Raw genomic sequence first — 16,418 nt, 5'->3', positions numbered from 1 at the left:
TAGGGATTATGCCCAAAAAAGCGAAGAGGAGGCCGCAGCAGCGATTTCGTCCACCGCGGCCGGATCAGCAGCCCTCTGGTGAGTGTAGCGATGAATCTCCATCTCCAGCAGTGGAATCAGCTCCTGTCGAGCATAGGAATGGCGATGGATTGGAGCTAGAACAGGCGGTCAAGTGCCGGCATTTCACCCGCGGGGTGGATGTCGAGAAGCTCGGGGAGAAGCTGCGAGAGGCCGCCTCGCAGAACTGCCTGGATTGCTCTAAGAAGCAGCCAAAGGATGGGAAGAAGAAGCCGGTGAATCGAAAGAAGAACCAGCAAGAGAACGAGGACTCCTCCTCGCTGTGGTTTTGCCTGGCCTGTGCTCACGTCGGGTGTGCTAAGTCTGTGGAGGAGACTTCGTCGGCAGTCCAGCTCCCTCTCGGACATGGTCATGCTATCGAGCACTTTAGGAGGAACAGGCATCCTTTCGTTCTTCAATGCGGGGATGTGAGTTCTATATGGTGCTTGGATTGTCAGGGAAGTATCGCGACGCAGGCTTCGATCATAGGTGGTTTTCCTGGTCTCGGAGCCAGGGGAAAGCTTCTGCAGCAGGCAGTGAGGCTGATCCAGGAGAGCTGGATGAGTGAAAGTGATGGTGCTGGGAAAGGAAAGGAGGAGAACGAGAGCGTGAGTGCTGCTCGTTCCGCTACTTCTACTTCAGTGGAGTGCTCGTCACCGAAGAATGGGATCGTCCGGGGTCTCGTCAACTTGGGGAATACGTGCTTCTTCAACTCGGTCATGCAAAACTTGCTCGCGGTCAGGTACTTGAAGGACTACTTTCTCAATCCTGTCGCTGCTGGTGCTTCCGAGGGACCTCTCACGTCTGCGCTGAGGAGGTTCTTCCTCGAGATCAATGGTGACAATCTGGAAGCGTTCTCGGGGAATGCCAAGAAGCGGCATCGCGACTATACTACGTATAATCCGAAGGGTTTGTTTGGAGCGCTGTGTTCGAAGTCTTCTCGGTTTTCTGGCTATCACCAACAGGATAGCCACGAGTTGCTGCGATGCCTTCTCGACGGTCTTCAGGTCGAGGGGAAACATAAAGAGTCGGAGGAGAAGAACTCAGCCAACGGAAAAGAAGATCATACGTTCGTCGACCATCTCTTCGGCGGACAGTTTGCGAGCACGGTTACCTGCTGTGAGTGCGGCCATTCTTCGTCAGTTTTGGAACCTTTTCTTGACGTTTCTTTGCCAATCCCTTTGTCACACAGCTCCAAGGGAACAACAAGCACTTTCAAGGTAGCAAGCAAGGTGCAAACAAACAACGCATGCTCGAAGAGGGAGGCCAAAGCGAAGAAGGCACTTGAAAGGAAAAGGAAAGTATTGCAGCCGAAAGCTTCTTTCCAGATCAAGAGCGAGAAAAACATCGGTGAAAAGATCAGCGAGACGGCCGTAGAGAAACAAGCAGAAACAGGAAGTGTGATGGATGACCTTTCGTGGCTGGACTACGTAGGGGACGACTTTGTAGATGTCACTTCTCAACAGCAGTTTTCCGACCACGATGAGAATCGGCTAGAGGTTACGGTGGCCGAAGAAGGTGGCTCGGAACTCCGTGATGAAGGGAAGGCAGTGGCAGAAGTCGATGCAACTACATCAGGTCCTCTGGGAGGTGAAGAAAAGGAAGCAGATAATGCCGATAACATTGTAGGTGAAGGTGTTACAACTATAGCAGCTCTACCCGGGAAAGAGGAAGAAGACCTTTCGAAAGTGGGGAAAGAGGAAGACGACCTTTCGAAAGTGGCCGATGTGACTATAACAGGTGTGGAAGATAGCGTAGATAATTCGGAGGGGCTGCCTTCTGCGGGCCCTCCTGCAGTGATTTTACTGCCATACTGGGAAGGTGACAATCAAGCACCATCGAACGTACAGGACGGCTGGGAGATGCTTGCGCCTAGCGAGGTTGATGGTATAGCAGAACTTTTTTTCGAGGAGGAGGCTAGCACTTCGGTCACTGTGTTAGGCTGCGCGGAGCGCCCTGGGACAAGCAGTACGAACGCCGCAAGTGTGGAGGAAACGGAAGAGATTGAAGACATCATCGAGAAGAGCATCACGGCAAAGTCTCTGGAGGGATGCCTCCAGGCTTTTACCAAGCTGGAAGTTCTCTCCGGTGAGAATGCGTGGGGCTGCGACAACTGCACACGGAGGTCCTCTGACTCGGCGGATTCAACGACTGTTGATGGGGATGAGGACGGTCCTACTTGTGACGCTGAAGCTCGAGGGACGGAACCGACGTCATCTCAAGCAGGTCCATGCAGCATGGAGGAGAAAGGCGAGGACGAAGACGGGAATGATACGTCTTGTGGCAAGCCAAAAACGAAACAGGCACACAAGGGAGGAAGCAGCAGCAGCAGCAGCAGCAGCACCAAAGTTTTGGTAAAGAGAAAGGCGACAAAGCGGCTAGTTATACGAAAGGCGCCTCCGGTGTTGACGGTTCACCTGAAGCGATTCGCCCAAGACATGCGTGGACGACTGAGCAAGCTCACGGGTCACGTAGCATTCGACGAGCTTCTCAACTTGAGCCCGTTTCTCAGCACCTCCAGGTAAGCGCCTTTGTTTTTTCTTCCTCCCTTTTCGTTTTCCTATTCCATGGCTTTCTGGTTCTTTTGCTGGAATGTCGTGTGTAACTAATGATGCCTTTTGTCCGCTTGTTTTGCAGGGATGGCGGCTTATATCGCCTGGTCGGAGTCGTGGAGCACTCGGGCACCATGAAAGGCGGGCATTACGTCGCGTTTGTCCGTGGAGGAAGCGCCGGGGATGGCAAGGAGAATTTTTGGTACTATATCAGCGACTCGGACGTGCGAAGAACAACGCTGGATCAAGTTTTGAGAAGCGAGGCCTACCTCCTTTTCTACGAGAGAGTTTGACAGAGCCCGAGTAAGCTGGTTTCATTTTTCTCTTCTAAAATTCTTTCTGCGGATTCGCAAACCAAGTGTACAGTGGCAACAGACAAACAGCAGCATTCTCGCTGGTGGTCGATCGATTTCAACTATTTTCTTAGCTCGATGCGGGATCCAACTGGATAGTGTAAAGCAGATCTGCGTTTCCCGTGGAGGATCAGATTTCCGATGAGATTTCCGATGTGGAGGTGGAAGCTGCCGTATCCGGAGACAAGCAAAAACAAAAGAAAAAGGATTCTAGAAAGAGCGTTGGATGATCTCCCGACCATTTGAAAACGCACAGGCATATCTCTTGTCTGGCATCTTCTCGCGAGTGAAACATGGCTATGATCTTCGAATTACACGTTTTGCTTATAATGATCTCCACAAAAAAGGAAGTTTTACAAAAAAAAAACCGAATAAAAAATGTATAGCAAACCTTTTTTAATTTACGCCACCACCTTTTTTAATTTTTCAGCTCTTGTGTTGGAAGAAATAACCTGGGAAATTTACCATGTTGATCCTGTCCGAGTAAATTACTTGGTTCTTGCAGGAACCTTGGACTCCATCCTCGATCGAGCTGGGGGTTTGGAAAATCCCCTGCGAATGCGGCCTCGAGTTGGGGAAATTCTTGAGATAGAACATTTGCTCCGGAGAGATTGTGGGCTTTTGATCCAGGATGTGTTGTTGGTGGTGGTGGTGATCACTTGTTCTAGAGCTGTTGTTATAGAGGCTGAGAGTGGGAAGATCATTGTACCGAGTATCCAGGAGACAATTATCCACTACAGGATCACTGGAGTTTAGAGCTGAGGAAGCGTTGTGGAATTTGAGCTGATCGATCAAAGGCGCTCCACTGTTTGCAGTGAAGCTCGTGGCGGATCCAATTCCTCTCGCTCCAAGGGATCCATTGGCTTGAGCCTGATCGCCTTGTTGCTCGTTCGAGAGCATGGCGGTGAAAGAGCCCAGCCTCGGCAAGCAAATCTTGGAATCGTCAATGTCGGGCAGGGACGCCAGGACCTCCTCCAGGCACGACTCATCGTCCGCGTCCATTTTCACGTTCTCGCGGCTTGGCGCTTCTTGTGAGGCCGCGGGGCTCTTCCAATCGCTCGATTGCTTCTTGTAGATCCGGCAGAGAACCCAGTCGTCCAGCTGACCAAAAGAAAGAGGAAGAAAAACCCATCAAAACCCATCCCGCGATTGCCGAAAAAACCTCTCCCTCGCGAGAGATTGATCCAAGAACACAGATCCATATAATATAACATAGAACGCTCAAGAAAACACAAGGCTCTATCACTTACCCGGAGAGATCCCTTCTTGCGCAAGCTCAATCGATTGCTGGCGCCGCTGGCGTCGGCCAATCGATACTCGTGCATGATCCAGCTCGTCTTCGATCCCTTGGGCGCTCGTCCCCTGTAGAACACCAGCGCCTTCTTCACGCCCACTTTGCATCCATCGCTGGAGATGGGCTTGTCGGTGCCAGTGGCCTTCCAGTAGCCCGACCCGGCTGCGCGGTTGGGCCGAGCTCCATTCGGGTACTTTCGATCGCGAGGGCTGAAGAAGTACCACTCGCGCTCGCCAAACAAGGCCTTGTCCGGGAGATCCCACGGATCAAACTTGTAGAGATCCACCTCCGCGATGATTGGCACTGCGAATGGCCGCGACGCCGCCCGGCGAGCGAGGTAATGCACGACCAGCTCCTCGTCCGTGGGGTGGAATCGAAAGCCCGGCGGGAGCTGCAGTGAATTCACAGCCTTCTTCGAATTGTGCTCCATCCAATTCGCTCGATCCCTTCGCAAAGAAGGGAGAATCCTCTCTCTTTTCTCACTCTTTCTTCCTCGCTCGCTACACTTACCACTCCTCTTTCTTTGGATGGAAATTTCGCGGGCTTCCAAAATGCTTCCTAGTGAGCCTAGCTCGCAATTTAAACACTCCAGCTCCCTGGATTAAAATTTTTATCCAGAGTTACCTCGCTTATTTTTTTTGGTGGCCATCGTTTTCCCCCCGCTGGGTCATTCGCATTGGCTCCATCCGATGAGTCAGCACATACAGCTGTTCGGCTAAAAGTAAAGGGCGAATGTACGTGAATATGCCACACTCGCCTGGCCTTTTTCTACAAGGTAACAGTAAAAACATGTGTCAGTCAAATGCATGCGCATGGCCCGCCGTACGCACAATCACCGCTCGCACGGTGTGGAAAATGTGCGGGGAATTATGCGGGCCGGATCTTTTTTTGCTGGCGTCACTGAGGTGATGGCGGGGTGAGGTCATTTGGCGTGCCGACGACCAGCGGCCAAAATGGCAACACGCGTCCCAGATTGGCGGTGAGGCCCGTAGATAAAGTATTTTGGGAAAAAGCTTGGACATGCCATGTTAGCTTGAGCTTAATCAGTTTTAGCAATAGTTTGTGAATCAAAATAATTAAATATATTCCAATCTAAAGGAAGACTTTCTCTGTAAACTTTCTCTAATTCTTGTTTAATTTACTTGTTTTGGTTTATTATTGATATCCAATCTAAACTTCCATAAATTTTCTCTAATTCTAATGTAATCAATAATTTGTCTACTTTTTATTATTACTAATTAATCCAGTTGATAAAATAAAGAAGCATGTTTGTAATTTATAAACACAAGATTAATCTTATTACATATCAACTGTTAGATTATAGAATAAAAAAAAATACTAAAAAGGGTTTAAGAAAGTTTGTAAATTATAAACATGTTTATAAATTATAGATACAAGATTAATCTAAATGAATAACAACTGTTAGATGGTAGAATATCCTAGAATATTCAAGTATATTTTAGGTATATCCATTACCACCTTGCTAAAAAACCATCTAAAAACTAAAAATTATCAACTTGTATCTATTACAAGCAATTTATAATCTGAATTTTGGGGGGAGGTACACCTCCCAAGAGAGAGAGGTGTACTTGGGGTGGGTGGCCTAGTAAAAAATTTTGCACATGAAAAAAAAACACAATGTACTTAAATTATTAAAACATATATGTGTGACTCACAAAATAATGTTTTAACCACAAATTTTTTCTTATACATTTAATGCCAACCACATATACATAGCAAAGTCCATATTAACACCATATTGGGTATACAATTTTTTATGTTATATCTCCACATCAAATTTTTTTTAGCAAGGTTTAAAGTTTGGGTTAAGGCTTGTTTTTTAGTGCATAAGCTAGATTTTAAACACCTTATGGACTGAGTTCATTATTGGGGCACTCCTTAGTGAAGGTAATAAAAAGCACTTTGAGACCAATTAGGTTTGCAATGAATGAAGAAATTTCTGTATGCAATGCCAAAAACCACCACACTTAATGGTTCAAACACCTAAAAAAATGTTTTGTCTTCACACTCTAATTGATCAAACTCACCACCATGCTCTATTCAATCACCCTCACTACCACACTCCAATTGCATTTGCTGCTGTGCTCCAATCTATTATACTCACCACTGTGTTAGATTGAGGTGCCACACTGCAAATAAACTGTGAGAAATGGGAAGTGCAATTAATTAATTGAAGAATGGTGCTTATATTAGGGGGCACTACACTGTGATAAATGAGCCATAACTGAGATAAATGAGTTACAATAGTGAAAAATAAAAAGAGAAAGATGATCACAATATATGAGAATGAGAAAAAAAGGTTCATTAACATTGCACTAATCTTATGTTGTCTAAGATGATGTGGTATAATGCTTATGTAGCAATTTGAAATATTATACCCCATGCATACATGGCATACCCCATGATAATAGCACATGTGTAAATATATAATGCTTTCATGTGCAATCACATATTTGTTGCCATGTATCCAACAAGGAAAAACTGTTGCTTCACCTATATATTTCAAAATGATAAGTAAATAATACATTTTTTAATCAATCATTGTGGTAAGGACAAGAAGATTAATTAGGGTAAAGACCAATACTTATGTAGATGGACTATATTCAGTCTTAATCAAAAGCCCCCTGAAGAACTGTAACTGGATACTGTAATCTGAAGGCTGCCCGTTTGAATTGAGCGACTTGGGGCTTAAGAACGGATGGGGATCCATAAAAGTGATGGCATACACAAAGACGGTGAGCAGCGAATCTGTTGGAGGCGGAAGGTTTTCAATAGAAGTGAACTAGCTTTCAACCAGCTGCTCGAGATGAAACGAACTGATTTCAGCCCTGATTCCATCATCAATGGCTTCCAGAATAGTATCCAAAGTATCCACAGGAGCTAAACCATTCATGGTTTCTATGCAAGCCATATTGACGTGCTTGACCTCGTCAGAATAACTACCAATCTTTGGAATGAGCCCACCATGGACCCGTGTTGTTGAAGACAATGTGAGACTGAAGACGTTTGCTGTGCACAGCCTTTAGCCACTGCTTGACAGTCCTAATGGATATTCGCTGAACCAGCTCGCCAGACGTGAGCTTTACTATATTGCTCGATATCTTCCCCATGGCGTTCCTTTTGACTCCCTGCCGAATCTTCGTCCAGTTCGAAGAGGAAGTTCCGATCCCGAGCAAACTCTGCCAACATTCTTCCAACCTGCTCCTTGTTCACCTGCCAGTCTTCCTTCTCAATCTGCCTGGAAAGCGGTGAAGGTCTGTCACGGTTCGTGTGGCTGGTTCCCTCAATTTATGACTACCTATCAAAGAGCTTAGCCTTGGCAAGCCGCACAGGGAGAAGCTAGCCAGCTTGTAAGTTCCCAATGGACTCCGTGCAATACACTCTTGCTTGGCTTCTCTCAATCTGGCCAGAAGATTGTAGACTGACATCCCACTGTACGCTGTTCAGAATATGTGACCACACAATCTGCTGCTCACCACCCGTGTTCCATGAGCTCGGAAAAGATCTGTTACCAAAGCTGCACCAGTCTACCTGTGCCCTGTTCTTCGTAATCTGCTCACACATCTCGTCGTCGTAAAAGTCGTTTGCAGCAGCTCTCTCATCTTTGAGTTTGTTGTTGGCAGCATCCACCATTGCCTCGTTGAGAGCTGTGAGCACCACCAGATATCCTAACTCCTTCAGTCTACAACTTATTGCTGCGAGGAGAGTGCTCTTGCCAGACTGGGAAGATGACATTTTCCCGCTACCCTCTCCTTTACCAAATCCTCCAAAGTCTAGCCAAGTGGGATAAGGCATTCCCCGAAAAGAAGGTCCTAGGGCACAACTTAGTCAATGGAGCCTGAAAGTCAAAGTCAATGCTATTGAGAAACTAATTCGACGGAAGATATGGATCGTGTTCTCCAGCACCCGAGGAACCCAATGATTCAAGTCATTGGGGAGCGATACCCAATAGGAGATTCCTTATTTCTAGCAAACTGCCCAAGCCCTTTCCTCCTTATCGAGGCTATGGAGAAACCACTTTATCTCCCATCACCTTGATTTAGGGCTGTACAAACAAAGGTTTGAACCTTTAAAGTTTTTCTTGAAAAATCAGCAAATATAAGAAATATTGATGCTCAAACATTCAACCTAATCACTATGGTTTCCTTGTTTGTTGCGTCCCCTACTGGCTTCACACATCCTGGAAAACCTGCTATACGCTCTCGAACACGGGCAGTGGAAGTGGAAAGAATTGCCGCTACAGTAGCAGAGGATCCCCAACTTACATGGCAAATTGGCGTGGGGGCGATTGGTACCATTTTGCTTTGCCCCGTTGTTTCTGCTCAGTTTGGATTGTCCTGCAGCTGGGGTGACTCCATTTGTTGTGGCTGGGATCGAATTCAGCAAGAGGATTGTGAGTGATTTCTAGACAAATATTTCATTGTGGATTTCTGGAATTTCAGGCAGCTCAAAGGAGATGTAAAGTTTGTAAAGGCTCTGGGCTTGTCCGGCGAGAGCAGTATTACTTTAGATGCAACTCTTGCGGTCAGTGCTTGAGTTCCAAGGATGCTGGATTGATTCTTTCTTCTTTTCTTTTTCTTTCTTTTTTTCCCCTTTTAGGAGGTTTTTTACCTTGGCAATCCTGGAAACGATTCTTTTCTGGGTAAGACATAGTAGACTTCCTCAAAACTTTCTTCATAGTTTTTCACGAGAAACATTGTTTCGATCACTCCTAAACAAAACTTTCGCGTTTTCTCTGTTTTTTTTTTTTCTTCTTTTTCTCCTCAGCTAGAATCAGCTAGAATGTTGTTGATATGGGTCTCGGAGAGAGTTCTCGACCACAAGCCAGAGCCGATGTGCCCAACAGACATTGGACACAGCCAATACTTTGTCTTTGGTCCCAAAACCTGGGAACGAATAAAAGATAGAACGACGAAAAAAAAAAGAGAAAAGAACGCAGGCACGAAACATGAAGCTTACATTGATTAGATTCGCAAGAAGCCCCAGATCATACGGATGCCTGTAGATTTGACCAGCCTTCACTGCGATCCAGCCTTCCCTCTTCCCTTGATGAAACTAAATGACGAGAGAAAAACTTGCAAAAAGCTGGAATGCATGAGTAAGAATGAAGCGAACCTCGATCGTAGTCTTGTTTTGGACGAGGAGATATGCATACCAAGCTTGCATTGATCCAAAGATCAAAACTCCCACCACCAGGCAAACGCCGTACATGACCTGCGAGAAGAAACGCACGAGACAAGTGAACTTTGCTTCCATCGCGTCACGAATGTGTGTGTACCTTCCAGAACTGATACGTTGACGAATTGTTTAGAGTTGATCCTCCAAAGATGGCCAGAGAGTATGAGCACCCCAAGAAGAGGTAGAAGACGAGGAGGAGAAACGCTTTGTAGTTTCGGTGGCCAACGCAGTTATTCAGCCAAGAACAGTGATGATCCTGTCGAGAAACAGCGCATTCTTAACGCCAAAGTCGAAAAGGTCGAGAAGAAAAGAGCTCAAAAGTACCATTCGCAGAATGCAACGCTTGCAAATCCGGCAGTGATGAGCTCGAGCCGGTTTGTAGAGGCCACATTTCTCGCAAAACCTTCTCTCCTTTCCCTGGAAGAAGAAGAACAAAGAGAAAGTTCAAGAAAAGCTTCTCAATCCGAGTGAAAAAATCTCTAACCTTCAAGACAGTGCTCTGATCGGTCTCTAGATCGGGAGAGTAATTCGCTGGCACCTGTCCGGGATCACGAAGAACAGCCAGCCCGTGAGAGATGAGGATCATCACGTTGAGCAGCGTGAAGAGCAGCGCATGTAGCAAAGCTGGCACGCCGATCCAAGGCTGGAGCGCCAAGACCACGACGATGTAATAATTCGAGAGCAGCAGGACGAGGAATGCCAGGATCGGGAGCGTCAAGCATCTCGAGAGGCCCATCGGCGCACTACATCATCGGCCGCCGGCAGGCGCCCGGGATCACGGCGACCTGCGCAAGCGCGATGGATCGATTGTAAGCTGCGGCAAGGAGGAGGAAATCTATCTCTCGATTCTTACATTCTCGTGTCGGTGGATCCGTCGTCGAGGAGGAAGAATAAGAACCCTAATTTCTTAATCTCTATAAAACCTAGCTAAGAAGAAAATGGAAAGCATTTTCGCGCGCGAAGGTATTTCTTTTGGATTTGAGCTGCTAGTTTTAGGGTTTATGGATTCTAAGCGAAGATCACTCTTCCTTCTGGGCTTCCGGAGGCGGGGGATGCGTCACCGAGGCAATTTGTGCTCGTTTCTTCGTTTTCGCGATCTTTCTAAGCAACGAGTCCGGATCGACATGGCCTGTTACTACAACACGCTGCTTCTCCATGTCTGTGTCTACCTTTTCAACTCCTGGAGTGGAAGAAACGATCAAGCCTCTTGCTTACAAATCCATATTGGAGCATTCTTTTACCTCGCAATTCGCATAACGCTGCTAGAACTCTTCGTTGGCATCCGGGACAATGCAAAGCCACCTTGAGCTCGATGATCTGAAAAGCAAAATGAGAATATCTTTCTCTGAATTTGAGCTCGATCGCAGGATCAGAGATGTGATCTTTAGCGTACCGAAGGCATTGGATTGTCCGGCTGTGGTGGCGGTGGCGGAGGATCAGAGGGCCAGACCTGGACGAGCTTCTTAAACTTTGCAACTTTCTTGAGCAGGTTTTCTTGCTCATAGTGCCCCGTGACGGTCATCTTTTGCTCCTCGAGATCCACCACGATGTTCTTCACTCCTGGAAGGAAAGAAACATCATCAAATTCAAGCTCTTACAATCTCTCGATGACGATCCCCACCTGGAACTTTGCACAGCTCGTTTGTTATCTTGTATCGCCCGCGATTGGACTTGGTGAGGATCTTGAGCGTCATCGTCTAAACGAGCAAAGCAAGAGAGAGACCATGTCTGGTGTGTTCTCGCTCGGTATAACTTTACCTTCAACTCCGCCATTTCAATGCTTGTCAATGCTTCTAATATCGCAAACTTTGCCAAAAGATGGAGCTCTTTTATGGATGTCGTGGTTCGAGCATGGGATTTAATCATTGTTGGTTTGCAAGCAAAGATTGGATCTCGCCATGGTTTTAAAGCGAAGATTAGCATCACCACTGTAGCGGTAACAATGTGGAAGGTAAAGTGGTTTTGCTACCGGTATCTGGTCCTATGGTCTAGTGGTTAGGACACTGGACTCTGAATCCAGTAGCCCGAGTTCAAGTCTCGGTAGGACCTTTTCTCTTTTTCTCTTTCCCTCCATTTTTTTATTTGCTTTTCATCGCTACTTAGTTTGCCCTAAGCTATGGAGGCCAGGGAGCTCCTGGAATGCGCGGCTTCGTTTGGAATCAGCGACTCCTCCCAAGGATCTTCGCAGTTTGGGGATACGCTGGAGATTGCCGTGTTCCCGGATCAAGGCGGGTGAGTTTTTAGATGGGAAATTTATCGTGATCGAATTGTATTGTATGTAGGAGAGGTCTGGGTGTGGCTCGGAATGTGGAGCAGGGTGAGATGATTCTCAGAGTTCCATTTGCTGCTTTGATTGGTGTCCATTGCGCGAGGGAAGATCCCGAGTTTGGAAAAGTGCTGGTGGATTTCGCGCATTTGTCTTCTGTACAGGTAAAGTTCTTTGTTTTCTATTAGAACTTGATAGATTTGTGCGTAGAAGAAGATTCTTTCCAGTATTTTCTCCAGCATTATCTCGTTTTCTTGTTTAAAGATCTTGACGGCGTATCTCTTGAGCGAAGTTGCCAAGTCTCGCTCCTCTCGGTGGTTTTCATATCTTCGCCATAATCCTCAAGTTCATCACAATCTACCTCATTTTTCCGCAATGGAAGCTGAAGAACTGCAGGTCTTTTTCTTTCACTTGTCATCTTGTTTCTAACTAACATTGTCATAGGTGGAGGATGCGATCTCGATGGCAAAATCGTCTTTCGAAGACACTCAGAGACAGTGGAGGGAGACGTCCTCATTGCTTTCACGTCTTCGCCTCCCACGTAAGTTTACTACTTTCAAGGCCTGGCTTTGGGCCGCTGCTACCGTGAGTTGCCTTCAGATTTTCACAAATGATCTCTTATCTAGTTTGTTCTTGCGATTCAGATATCATCCAGAACGCTACACGTCCCATGGGATGACGCAGGCGTGCTATGTCCCATCGGCGATCTCTTCAACTACGACGCACCGATAGAAAGAACTCTGTCTTCGAGAAATGAGGACGACGAGCACAAGTTTACGAGCAGGCTCACTGATGGTGGCTATGAAACTTCCATCAGTTCCTACTGTTTCTATGCGCGGAGGAGCTACAAAAATGGCCAGCAGGTCTGTTTCTCTTTGCACTCTTGTCAAGAGTCTCATTTGGCGTTTCCAGGCTCTCATTTGCTACGGGCAGTACACGAACTTGGAGCTTCTCGAACACTACGGATTTTTGCTACCGGATAATCCTTGTGACGTGATTTACATTCCACTGCCAAGCTCGGAGGAATTCGGGCTCAAAAGTACCGGAGACAAAAGCGAAAGACAACACAACCTCGCAGCTTATTGTATAGAGGCAAGCGGGAAGCCTTCGTTTTCGTTGCTACAGCAACTAAGACTTCGTGCCGTTCCAGCTTCTCTACGAAAGTCACACGGCTACATGGCGTCTCAAGGCTTGCCAATTTCCAGAGAGAGCGACCAGCTTGTTTTCCTCTGGCTGCAAAAGAAGTGCCAAAAGCTTCTGGAGAAACTTCCAACGACGATAGAGCAAGACGAGAGAGCTCTGGAACAGCTGGAAAAGAGTACAAGCTCTGGTTCATGCGGAGTCGAGAGGCACAAGCTCGCCATCCAGTGGAGGCTGGGATACAAAACCATCCTGCAACGTTGTCTCACTTACAGCAAAGGCGAATCACTCGGCTTCGAGTAACCACCGATACTTTGCAAGAGTTTCTTCTTCCAGCGGCTCCAGGAACTCGCTCTTGCCAAGGATGTCTTTCGGTGGCAATCCAGAGACAAGATTTGTATCCAGCCGGGGACCAGCAGGCTCTGAAGATCCGTTGTCAGCGACGTCTGCGAATCTCAATGGCGAAGCTCCACAAAACGCTTCCTGGTGGAAGGCCAAACTTCGCGCTGGCTGGAGGCAAAACTCTAGCCATTGAGATACCAGTGGAGAGGGTCCTCTTATGCGTCCACCGGCTTTATCACTTTTGATTGTGGTCGCAGCAGGGATTGCCTGCACGTAGAGAGAACAGTGTCACGAATGAATCATCACTGGAAGAATATCAAAACTTACCCATACATCGGCCCAAAGACTAGTCCCGGACGCAGGAGCTATAACACCAACGTTGGATTGCCGCTTAGCAAATGGTAGAACGTCATTCGACCATCCCACCGCGATCCAGACATCTCCCGCTCCTAAAGCTCTCAAATAGTTGATGTTTTCGAACACTCTCACCTGCGGAGAAGTGCACAGTGAAAAGCACAATCAAGCGGGGTGGTCACTTGCCTGTTTTCTTAATCTCAAAAATCTCTCCTTGACAGCTTCTTGTCCACCGTGAACTTCGGCATCGAGATTTCTTGCATTGTAAGACGCTCCGAGGGACTTTAGCACCAGACCGACGACCTCTCGTGTGGATTCTATCATGGAAATTTTTCCGGCAAGCTCTGGCTTCCAAAGATCGTCCCAGTCCTGAGGAAAACAGAAAGTTTTACAGGAAAACTTTTTACGCAACTGTTTGTACCTTGATATCTTGTAGACCAGCTTTTGCAAGTTTGTCTTTCCTATAAGCTATCACCATGCAACCACACCGATATGGCGCACCCCAAACTTGTCCAGTTTCGTCTGGACGCCCTTGTGCATCGCGTCTAAGGATGGCCTGTAAAAATCAAAGTTTCGTAATGTAGTGAAAGACTCTGAAAAAAAAAAAGAAAAAGTACCTGCCATTTCGGGTCAAGATGCTGAAACCACTCGAGCTCCTGGGGTTTCCCAACAGAAGCGATCAGCTTGTTTCTTATGGCGGCACCAAGCCACGAATCTCCGAGCGTGACAACGTCAGCCGCCATGGTCGACTTACTCGTAAGTTGTCCACTGTTTTTAGCAGACACAAGCTGGGTGTAAATTGTGTCGAGAGATCCAAGAAACTCTGCACCGAGTTTCATTTGTTTCCCTTGAGACACCATAAAATCCTGCCACCAAAAGATTCTCTCAAATACACAAATGAAAGACACAAAAGCGATACCTTGATCCAAACAGGAGGAACCGATCCTCGAAGGCCGACTATCCTCAGTGGAAAGCTTATAGAATATGGAACCGTCTTCCACTGCTCGTAAGCACGTTGCATCTCTTCACTCATATTCTCAGCTCCATCTTCCTAGACATTGAAGACCACTGGTTTTAGAAGCGAGAGTTGTAATAATCGAAAACATCTAGGACTATGAGATACCTGAAGCTCGAACATCTAGTACATTCTTGTTTTCGTGCTCGAGCTCCCGACTTTCAGCAGCAGCAAAAGAAATCCTGGTAGAAGTTTGCTGCTCTCCAGAAATCCGAGCAAAACAAGCATGGCCTCGATGTTCGCCAGCCAAAGAAGCAGCGAGACCAGCGCCCAAGAGGGACATAGCACACAAGAGTTTACCACATTCTCCCTTGATAGCAGCGAGAAGCTGCTCTTTCTTCTTGCTGCCAGAGCCATCGACACTCTCCAAGCTACAAGCGCGCGGACGAAATGTCGCTCGCGGGCTTAGCCCAATGCCTCCGCATCGAAGAAAAGGAAAGGCGACGGCAGTGGCGCCCTCCATTCTCTTCTACAATACCCAAGTAGGGCATACCCAGGAACGAAAAACCCTAAAAATCAATCGCCATGCTTTCTTCCCCCGGTGAGTGTCAATCCTTCTCGACCCAATTCCTGCTCTCACAATCGATCCAATGCAGCGGCAAAGAAGCCTGACGAGCAGCCGGCGCCACCGGCGAGCAAGTACGATCTCCCTCTCGGCACGCAATTCGAGTACATTCCCACCAAGAAGATCGAGCTCAACAGGATTCGAGCGAAATACGGCGCCGCGGAGCTCCAGAGGATGCTCGACTCGGTGGAAGCCAAGCCGCCGCCGCCGCGAATCGCCGAGTTCCTGGCAATCAAGGGCTTCCTGGACGTGGATTTAGCAGACCCGGATCTAGCGCCCCTGTTCGAGTAGCACCAAGAACCCTAAATCGCAGAGTACTTTACCTAACAAAAGTATTTACCTTTATTAAGAGTCTTAGGGCTTCCTAATTCTTACCGCCAAAAGTTACCGTGGTAATGTCGGTGTTACGTGGTAAATGAATAAAATACGTAAAGGTGAAAATCCTGCTGCCCTGCTGGGCAGCCAAAAAGATTCTGCCCGCTGCGCTGCCCTGCTGCCGTGTCGTGGGCTCGATTTTAATCCCCTTCCAAAATATTTCTTTTCTCCATTTTTTAATGTATCCCAAAAAGATAATTAGCCACCAAAAAAAGGGACTGGTTAGTTTTTTTGCCAAGTACTTTGTTGGGACGTCGACGTCACCAATGTGATGTGGTCATGGGCTACAACAATTTCCCACGACCCATTGGCCGCGTGCGCCCGACGCGTGGCGGGATCTCAGCGGATCCGCGACGTGGCCAGTATCTTTGTCTAGGGGCCGTCGGATGCGGGGGAGCGACGGCTGGGATTCGCGAGCCCCGAGTTTTGTTTTTCTTCGTCTCTCTCTTCGCGCGGCTGAACTGGTCGCCCTTGCAGCGCTTTGGTAATTCGTACGAGTCCCTGCGGCCGAGAAAGAATGGCCCATCCCATGCAACACACATTAAAGGTGGTTTGTTGGTTCGTAGCTTCGTTCGTTCGTCTCATTGTTGCCTTCTTTCTGGTGGGATAGCGCTTTTTCTCCTTGAAGAGCTCTCGTTGCTTCCAAATCTACTGTCGAGAGAGATGTGTGCGCTCCAAACCTTCTCCTCTTTTCTACTTGATGAAATCTAGAGTGTTTGATTGCTGGTTACCTTTGAGCGAGTCTCCACTGCTAACACCATAGTCCCAGTCGAAAAGAGCGTTCTGTAATGCAGAGAGAGCTCCACGGAAGAAGCTGTGCTGGTCCTGCGGCTGCCAAGAGTGTTACTAGTGCCGCTCACAAACGCATCAAGGTACCTGTTGCTGATGGCTTGCTGGATTGGATAA

At 47.4% G+C, this 16,418-nt stretch overlaps 8 protein-coding genes and 1 non-coding gene across 10 annotated transcripts; 5 read left to right on the top strand and 4 right to left on the bottom strand.

Annotated features, from left to right (window-relative positions):
• Window positions 1-8: 8 nt before the first annotated feature.
• LOC9633767 (ubiquitin carboxyl-terminal hydrolase 2) lies at window positions 9-3,039 on the top strand. The gene is made up of 2 exons (XM_024664820.1): window positions 9-2,578; window positions 2,695-3,039. The coding sequence occupies exons 1-2, from the start codon at window positions 9-11 to the stop codon at window positions 2,900-2,902; spliced, it is 2,778 nt and encodes a 925-aa protein (XP_024520588.1). The 3' UTR covers window positions 2,903-3,039.
• Window positions 3,040-3,262: 223 nt separating this feature from the next.
• Window positions 3,263-4,817, bottom strand: LOC9633766 (NAC domain-containing protein 72). Its single transcript, XM_002990987.2, has 2 exons — window positions 4,213-4,817; window positions 3,263-4,063 (listed from the first exon to the last, which is right to left on the bottom strand). The coding sequence occupies exons 1-2, from the start codon at window positions 4,684-4,686 to the stop codon at window positions 3,389-3,391; spliced, it is 1,149 nt and encodes a 382-aa protein (XP_002991033.2). The 5' UTR covers window positions 4,687-4,817; the 3' UTR covers window positions 3,263-3,388.
• Window positions 4,818-8,406: 3,589 nt separating this feature from the next.
• Window positions 8,407-9,017, top strand: LOC112342663. The gene is made up of 4 exons (XM_024664793.1): window positions 8,407-8,568; window positions 8,621-8,670; window positions 8,720-8,801; window positions 8,877-9,017. The coding sequence occupies exons 1-4, from the start codon at window positions 8,415-8,417 to the stop codon at window positions 8,921-8,923; spliced, it is 333 nt and encodes a 110-aa protein (XP_024520561.1). The 5' UTR covers window positions 8,407-8,414; the 3' UTR covers window positions 8,924-9,017.
• LOC9633764 (probable protein S-acyltransferase 16) lies at window positions 9,016-10,364 on the bottom strand. The gene is made up of 7 exons (XM_024664792.1): window positions 10,309-10,364; window positions 9,940-10,240; window positions 9,780-9,872; window positions 9,556-9,711; window positions 9,393-9,491; window positions 9,237-9,332; window positions 9,016-9,163 (listed from the first exon to the last, which is right to left on the bottom strand). The coding sequence occupies exons 2-7, from the start codon at window positions 10,189-10,191 to the stop codon at window positions 9,041-9,043; spliced, it is 819 nt and encodes a 272-aa protein (XP_024520560.1). The 5' UTR covers window positions 10,192-10,240; window positions 10,309-10,364; the 3' UTR covers window positions 9,016-9,040.
• A 55-nt stretch (window positions 10,365-10,419) lies between these two features.
• On the bottom strand, window positions 10,420-11,238 carry LOC9634433 (heavy metal-associated isoprenylated plant protein 9). Its single transcript, XM_002990984.2, has 5 exons — window positions 11,214-11,238; window positions 11,077-11,152; window positions 10,849-11,015; window positions 10,697-10,772; window positions 10,420-10,635 (listed from the first exon to the last, which is right to left on the bottom strand). The coding sequence occupies exons 1-5, from the start codon at window positions 11,226-11,228 to the stop codon at window positions 10,475-10,477; spliced, it is 495 nt and encodes a 164-aa protein (XP_002991030.2). The 5' UTR covers window positions 11,229-11,238; the 3' UTR covers window positions 10,420-10,474.
• Window positions 11,239-11,432: 194 nt separating this feature from the next.
• TRNAQ-CUG lies at window positions 11,433-11,504 on the top strand. Its single transcript has one exon. It is a non-coding gene; the product is annotated as a tRNA-Gln (tRNA).
• A 67-nt stretch (window positions 11,505-11,571) lies between these two features.
• LOC9633763 (protein SET DOMAIN GROUP 40) lies at window positions 11,572-13,193 on the top strand. Its single transcript, XM_002991053.2, has 6 exons — window positions 11,572-11,687; window positions 11,738-11,885; window positions 11,986-12,117; window positions 12,166-12,306; window positions 12,366-12,584; window positions 12,634-13,193. Exons 1-6 carry the CDS (start codon window positions 11,572-11,574, stop codon window positions 13,162-13,164), a joined length of 1,287 nt encoding a protein of 428 aa, XP_002991099.1. The 3' UTR covers window positions 13,165-13,193.
• On the bottom strand, window positions 13,033-15,172 carry LOC9634432 (spermidine-binding periplasmic protein SpuE). Of its 2 annotated transcripts, none has more exons than XM_024664832.1 (7): window positions 14,681-15,172; window positions 14,477-14,604; window positions 14,175-14,423; window positions 13,979-14,113; window positions 13,744-13,926; window positions 13,531-13,692; window positions 13,033-13,470 (listed from the first exon to the last, which is right to left on the bottom strand). In XM_024664832.1, exons 1-7 carry the CDS (start codon window positions 15,033-15,035, stop codon window positions 13,147-13,149), a joined length of 1,536 nt encoding a protein of 511 aa, XP_024520600.1. In that variant the 5' UTR covers window positions 15,036-15,172; the 3' UTR covers window positions 13,033-13,146. The 2 variants fall into 2 exon arrangements, with proteins under 2 accessions (XP_024520600.1, XP_024520601.1); XM_024664833.1 differs by having other exon boundaries at window positions 14,477-14,608; window positions 14,681-14,793.
• On the top strand, window positions 15,071-15,508 carry LOC112342676. The gene is made up of 2 exons (XM_024664834.1): window positions 15,071-15,113; window positions 15,169-15,508. Exons 1-2 carry the CDS (start codon window positions 15,098-15,100, stop codon window positions 15,426-15,428), a joined length of 276 nt encoding a protein of 91 aa, XP_024520602.1. The 5' UTR covers window positions 15,071-15,097; the 3' UTR covers window positions 15,429-15,508.
• Window positions 15,509-16,418: the final 910 nt, after the last annotated feature.

This window comes from Selaginella moellendorffii, unplaced genomic scaffold (genome assembly GCF_000143415.4).
Source record: "Selaginella moellendorffii unplaced genomic scaffold, v1.0 SELMOscaffold_114, whole genome shotgun sequence".
Taxonomy (NCBI): Eukaryota; Viridiplantae; Streptophyta; class Lycopodiopsida; order Selaginellales; family Selaginellaceae; genus Selaginella; species Selaginella moellendorffii.
Note: the sequence above shows the minus strand (reverse complement) of the source record. Positions and strands in the feature narration are given on the sequence as shown.

Bases quoted from the DNA above. Each gene is read 5' to 3' on its own strand.
- LOC9633767 (XM_024664820.1), top strand. From the start codon at position 9: ATGCCCAAAAAAGCGAAGAGGAGGCCGCAGCAGCGATTTCGTCCACCG. The intron at 2,579-2,694 runs GTAAGCGCCTTT...CTTGTTTTGCAG, and splicing joins CCGTTTCTCAGCACCTCCAG to GGATGGCGGCTTATATCGCC.
- LOC9633766 (XM_002990987.2), bottom strand. From the start codon at position 4,686: ATGGAGCACAATTCGAAGAAGGCTGTGAATTCACTGCAGCTCCCGCCG. The intron at 4,064-4,212 runs GTAAGTGATAGA...TCTTTTGGTCAG, and splicing joins GCAAGAAGGGATCTCTCCGG to CTGGACGACTGGGTTCTCTG.
- LOC112342663 (XM_024664793.1), top strand. From the start codon at position 8,415: ATGGTTTCCTTGTTTGTTGCGTCCCCTACTGGCTTCACACATCCTGGA. The intron at 8,671-8,719 runs GTGAGTGATTTC...CTGGAATTTCAG, and splicing joins TCGAATTCAGCAAGAGGATT to GCAGCTCAAAGGAGATGTAA. The intron at 8,802-8,876 runs GTCAGTGCTTGA...TTCCCCTTTTAG, and splicing joins CTTTAGATGCAACTCTTGCG to GAGGTTTTTTACCTTGGCAA.
- LOC9633764 (XM_024664792.1), bottom strand. From the start codon at position 10,191: ATGGGCCTCTCGAGATGCTTGACGCTCCCGATCCTGGCATTCCTCGTC. The intron at 9,873-9,939 runs GTTAGAGATTTT...TTCTTCTTCCAG, and splicing joins ATCAGAGCACTGTCTTGAAG to GGAAAGGAGAGAAGGTTTTG. The intron at 9,492-9,555 runs GTACACACACAT...TTCTTCTCGCAG, and splicing joins CAACGTATCAGTTCTGGAAG to GTCATGTACGGCGTTTGCCT.
- LOC9634433 (XM_002990984.2), bottom strand. The intron at 11,016-11,076 runs GTGGGGATCGTC...CTTTCCTTCCAG, and splicing joins CGAGCTGTGCAAAGTTCCAG to GAGTGAAGAACATCGTGGTG. The intron at 10,636-10,696 runs GTAAAAGAATGC...CTTCCACTCCAG, and splicing joins AGCGTTATGCGAATTGCGAG to GAGTTGAAAAGGTAGACACA.
- LOC9633763 (XM_002991053.2), top strand. From the start codon at position 11,572: ATGGAGGCCAGGGAGCTCCTGGAATGCGCGGCTTCGTTTGGAATCAGC. The intron at 11,886-11,985 runs GTAAAGTTCTTT...TCTTGTTTAAAG, and splicing joins CGCATTTGTCTTCTGTACAG to ATCTTGACGGCGTATCTCTT. The intron at 12,118-12,165 runs GTCTTTTTCTTT...ACATTGTCATAG, and splicing joins TGGAAGCTGAAGAACTGCAG to GTGGAGGATGCGATCTCGAT.
- LOC9634432 (XM_024664832.1), bottom strand. From the start codon at position 15,035: ATGGAGGGCGCCACTGCCGTCGCCTTTCCTTTTCTTCGATGCGGAGGC. The intron at 13,927-13,978 runs GTACAAACAGTT...TGTTTTCCTCAG, and splicing joins CTGGTCTACAAGATATCAAG to GACTGGGACGATCTTTGGAA. The intron at 13,693-13,743 runs GCAAGTGACCAC...ACTTCTCCGCAG, and splicing joins TTTTGAGATTAAGAAAACAG to GTGAGAGTGTTCGAAAACAT.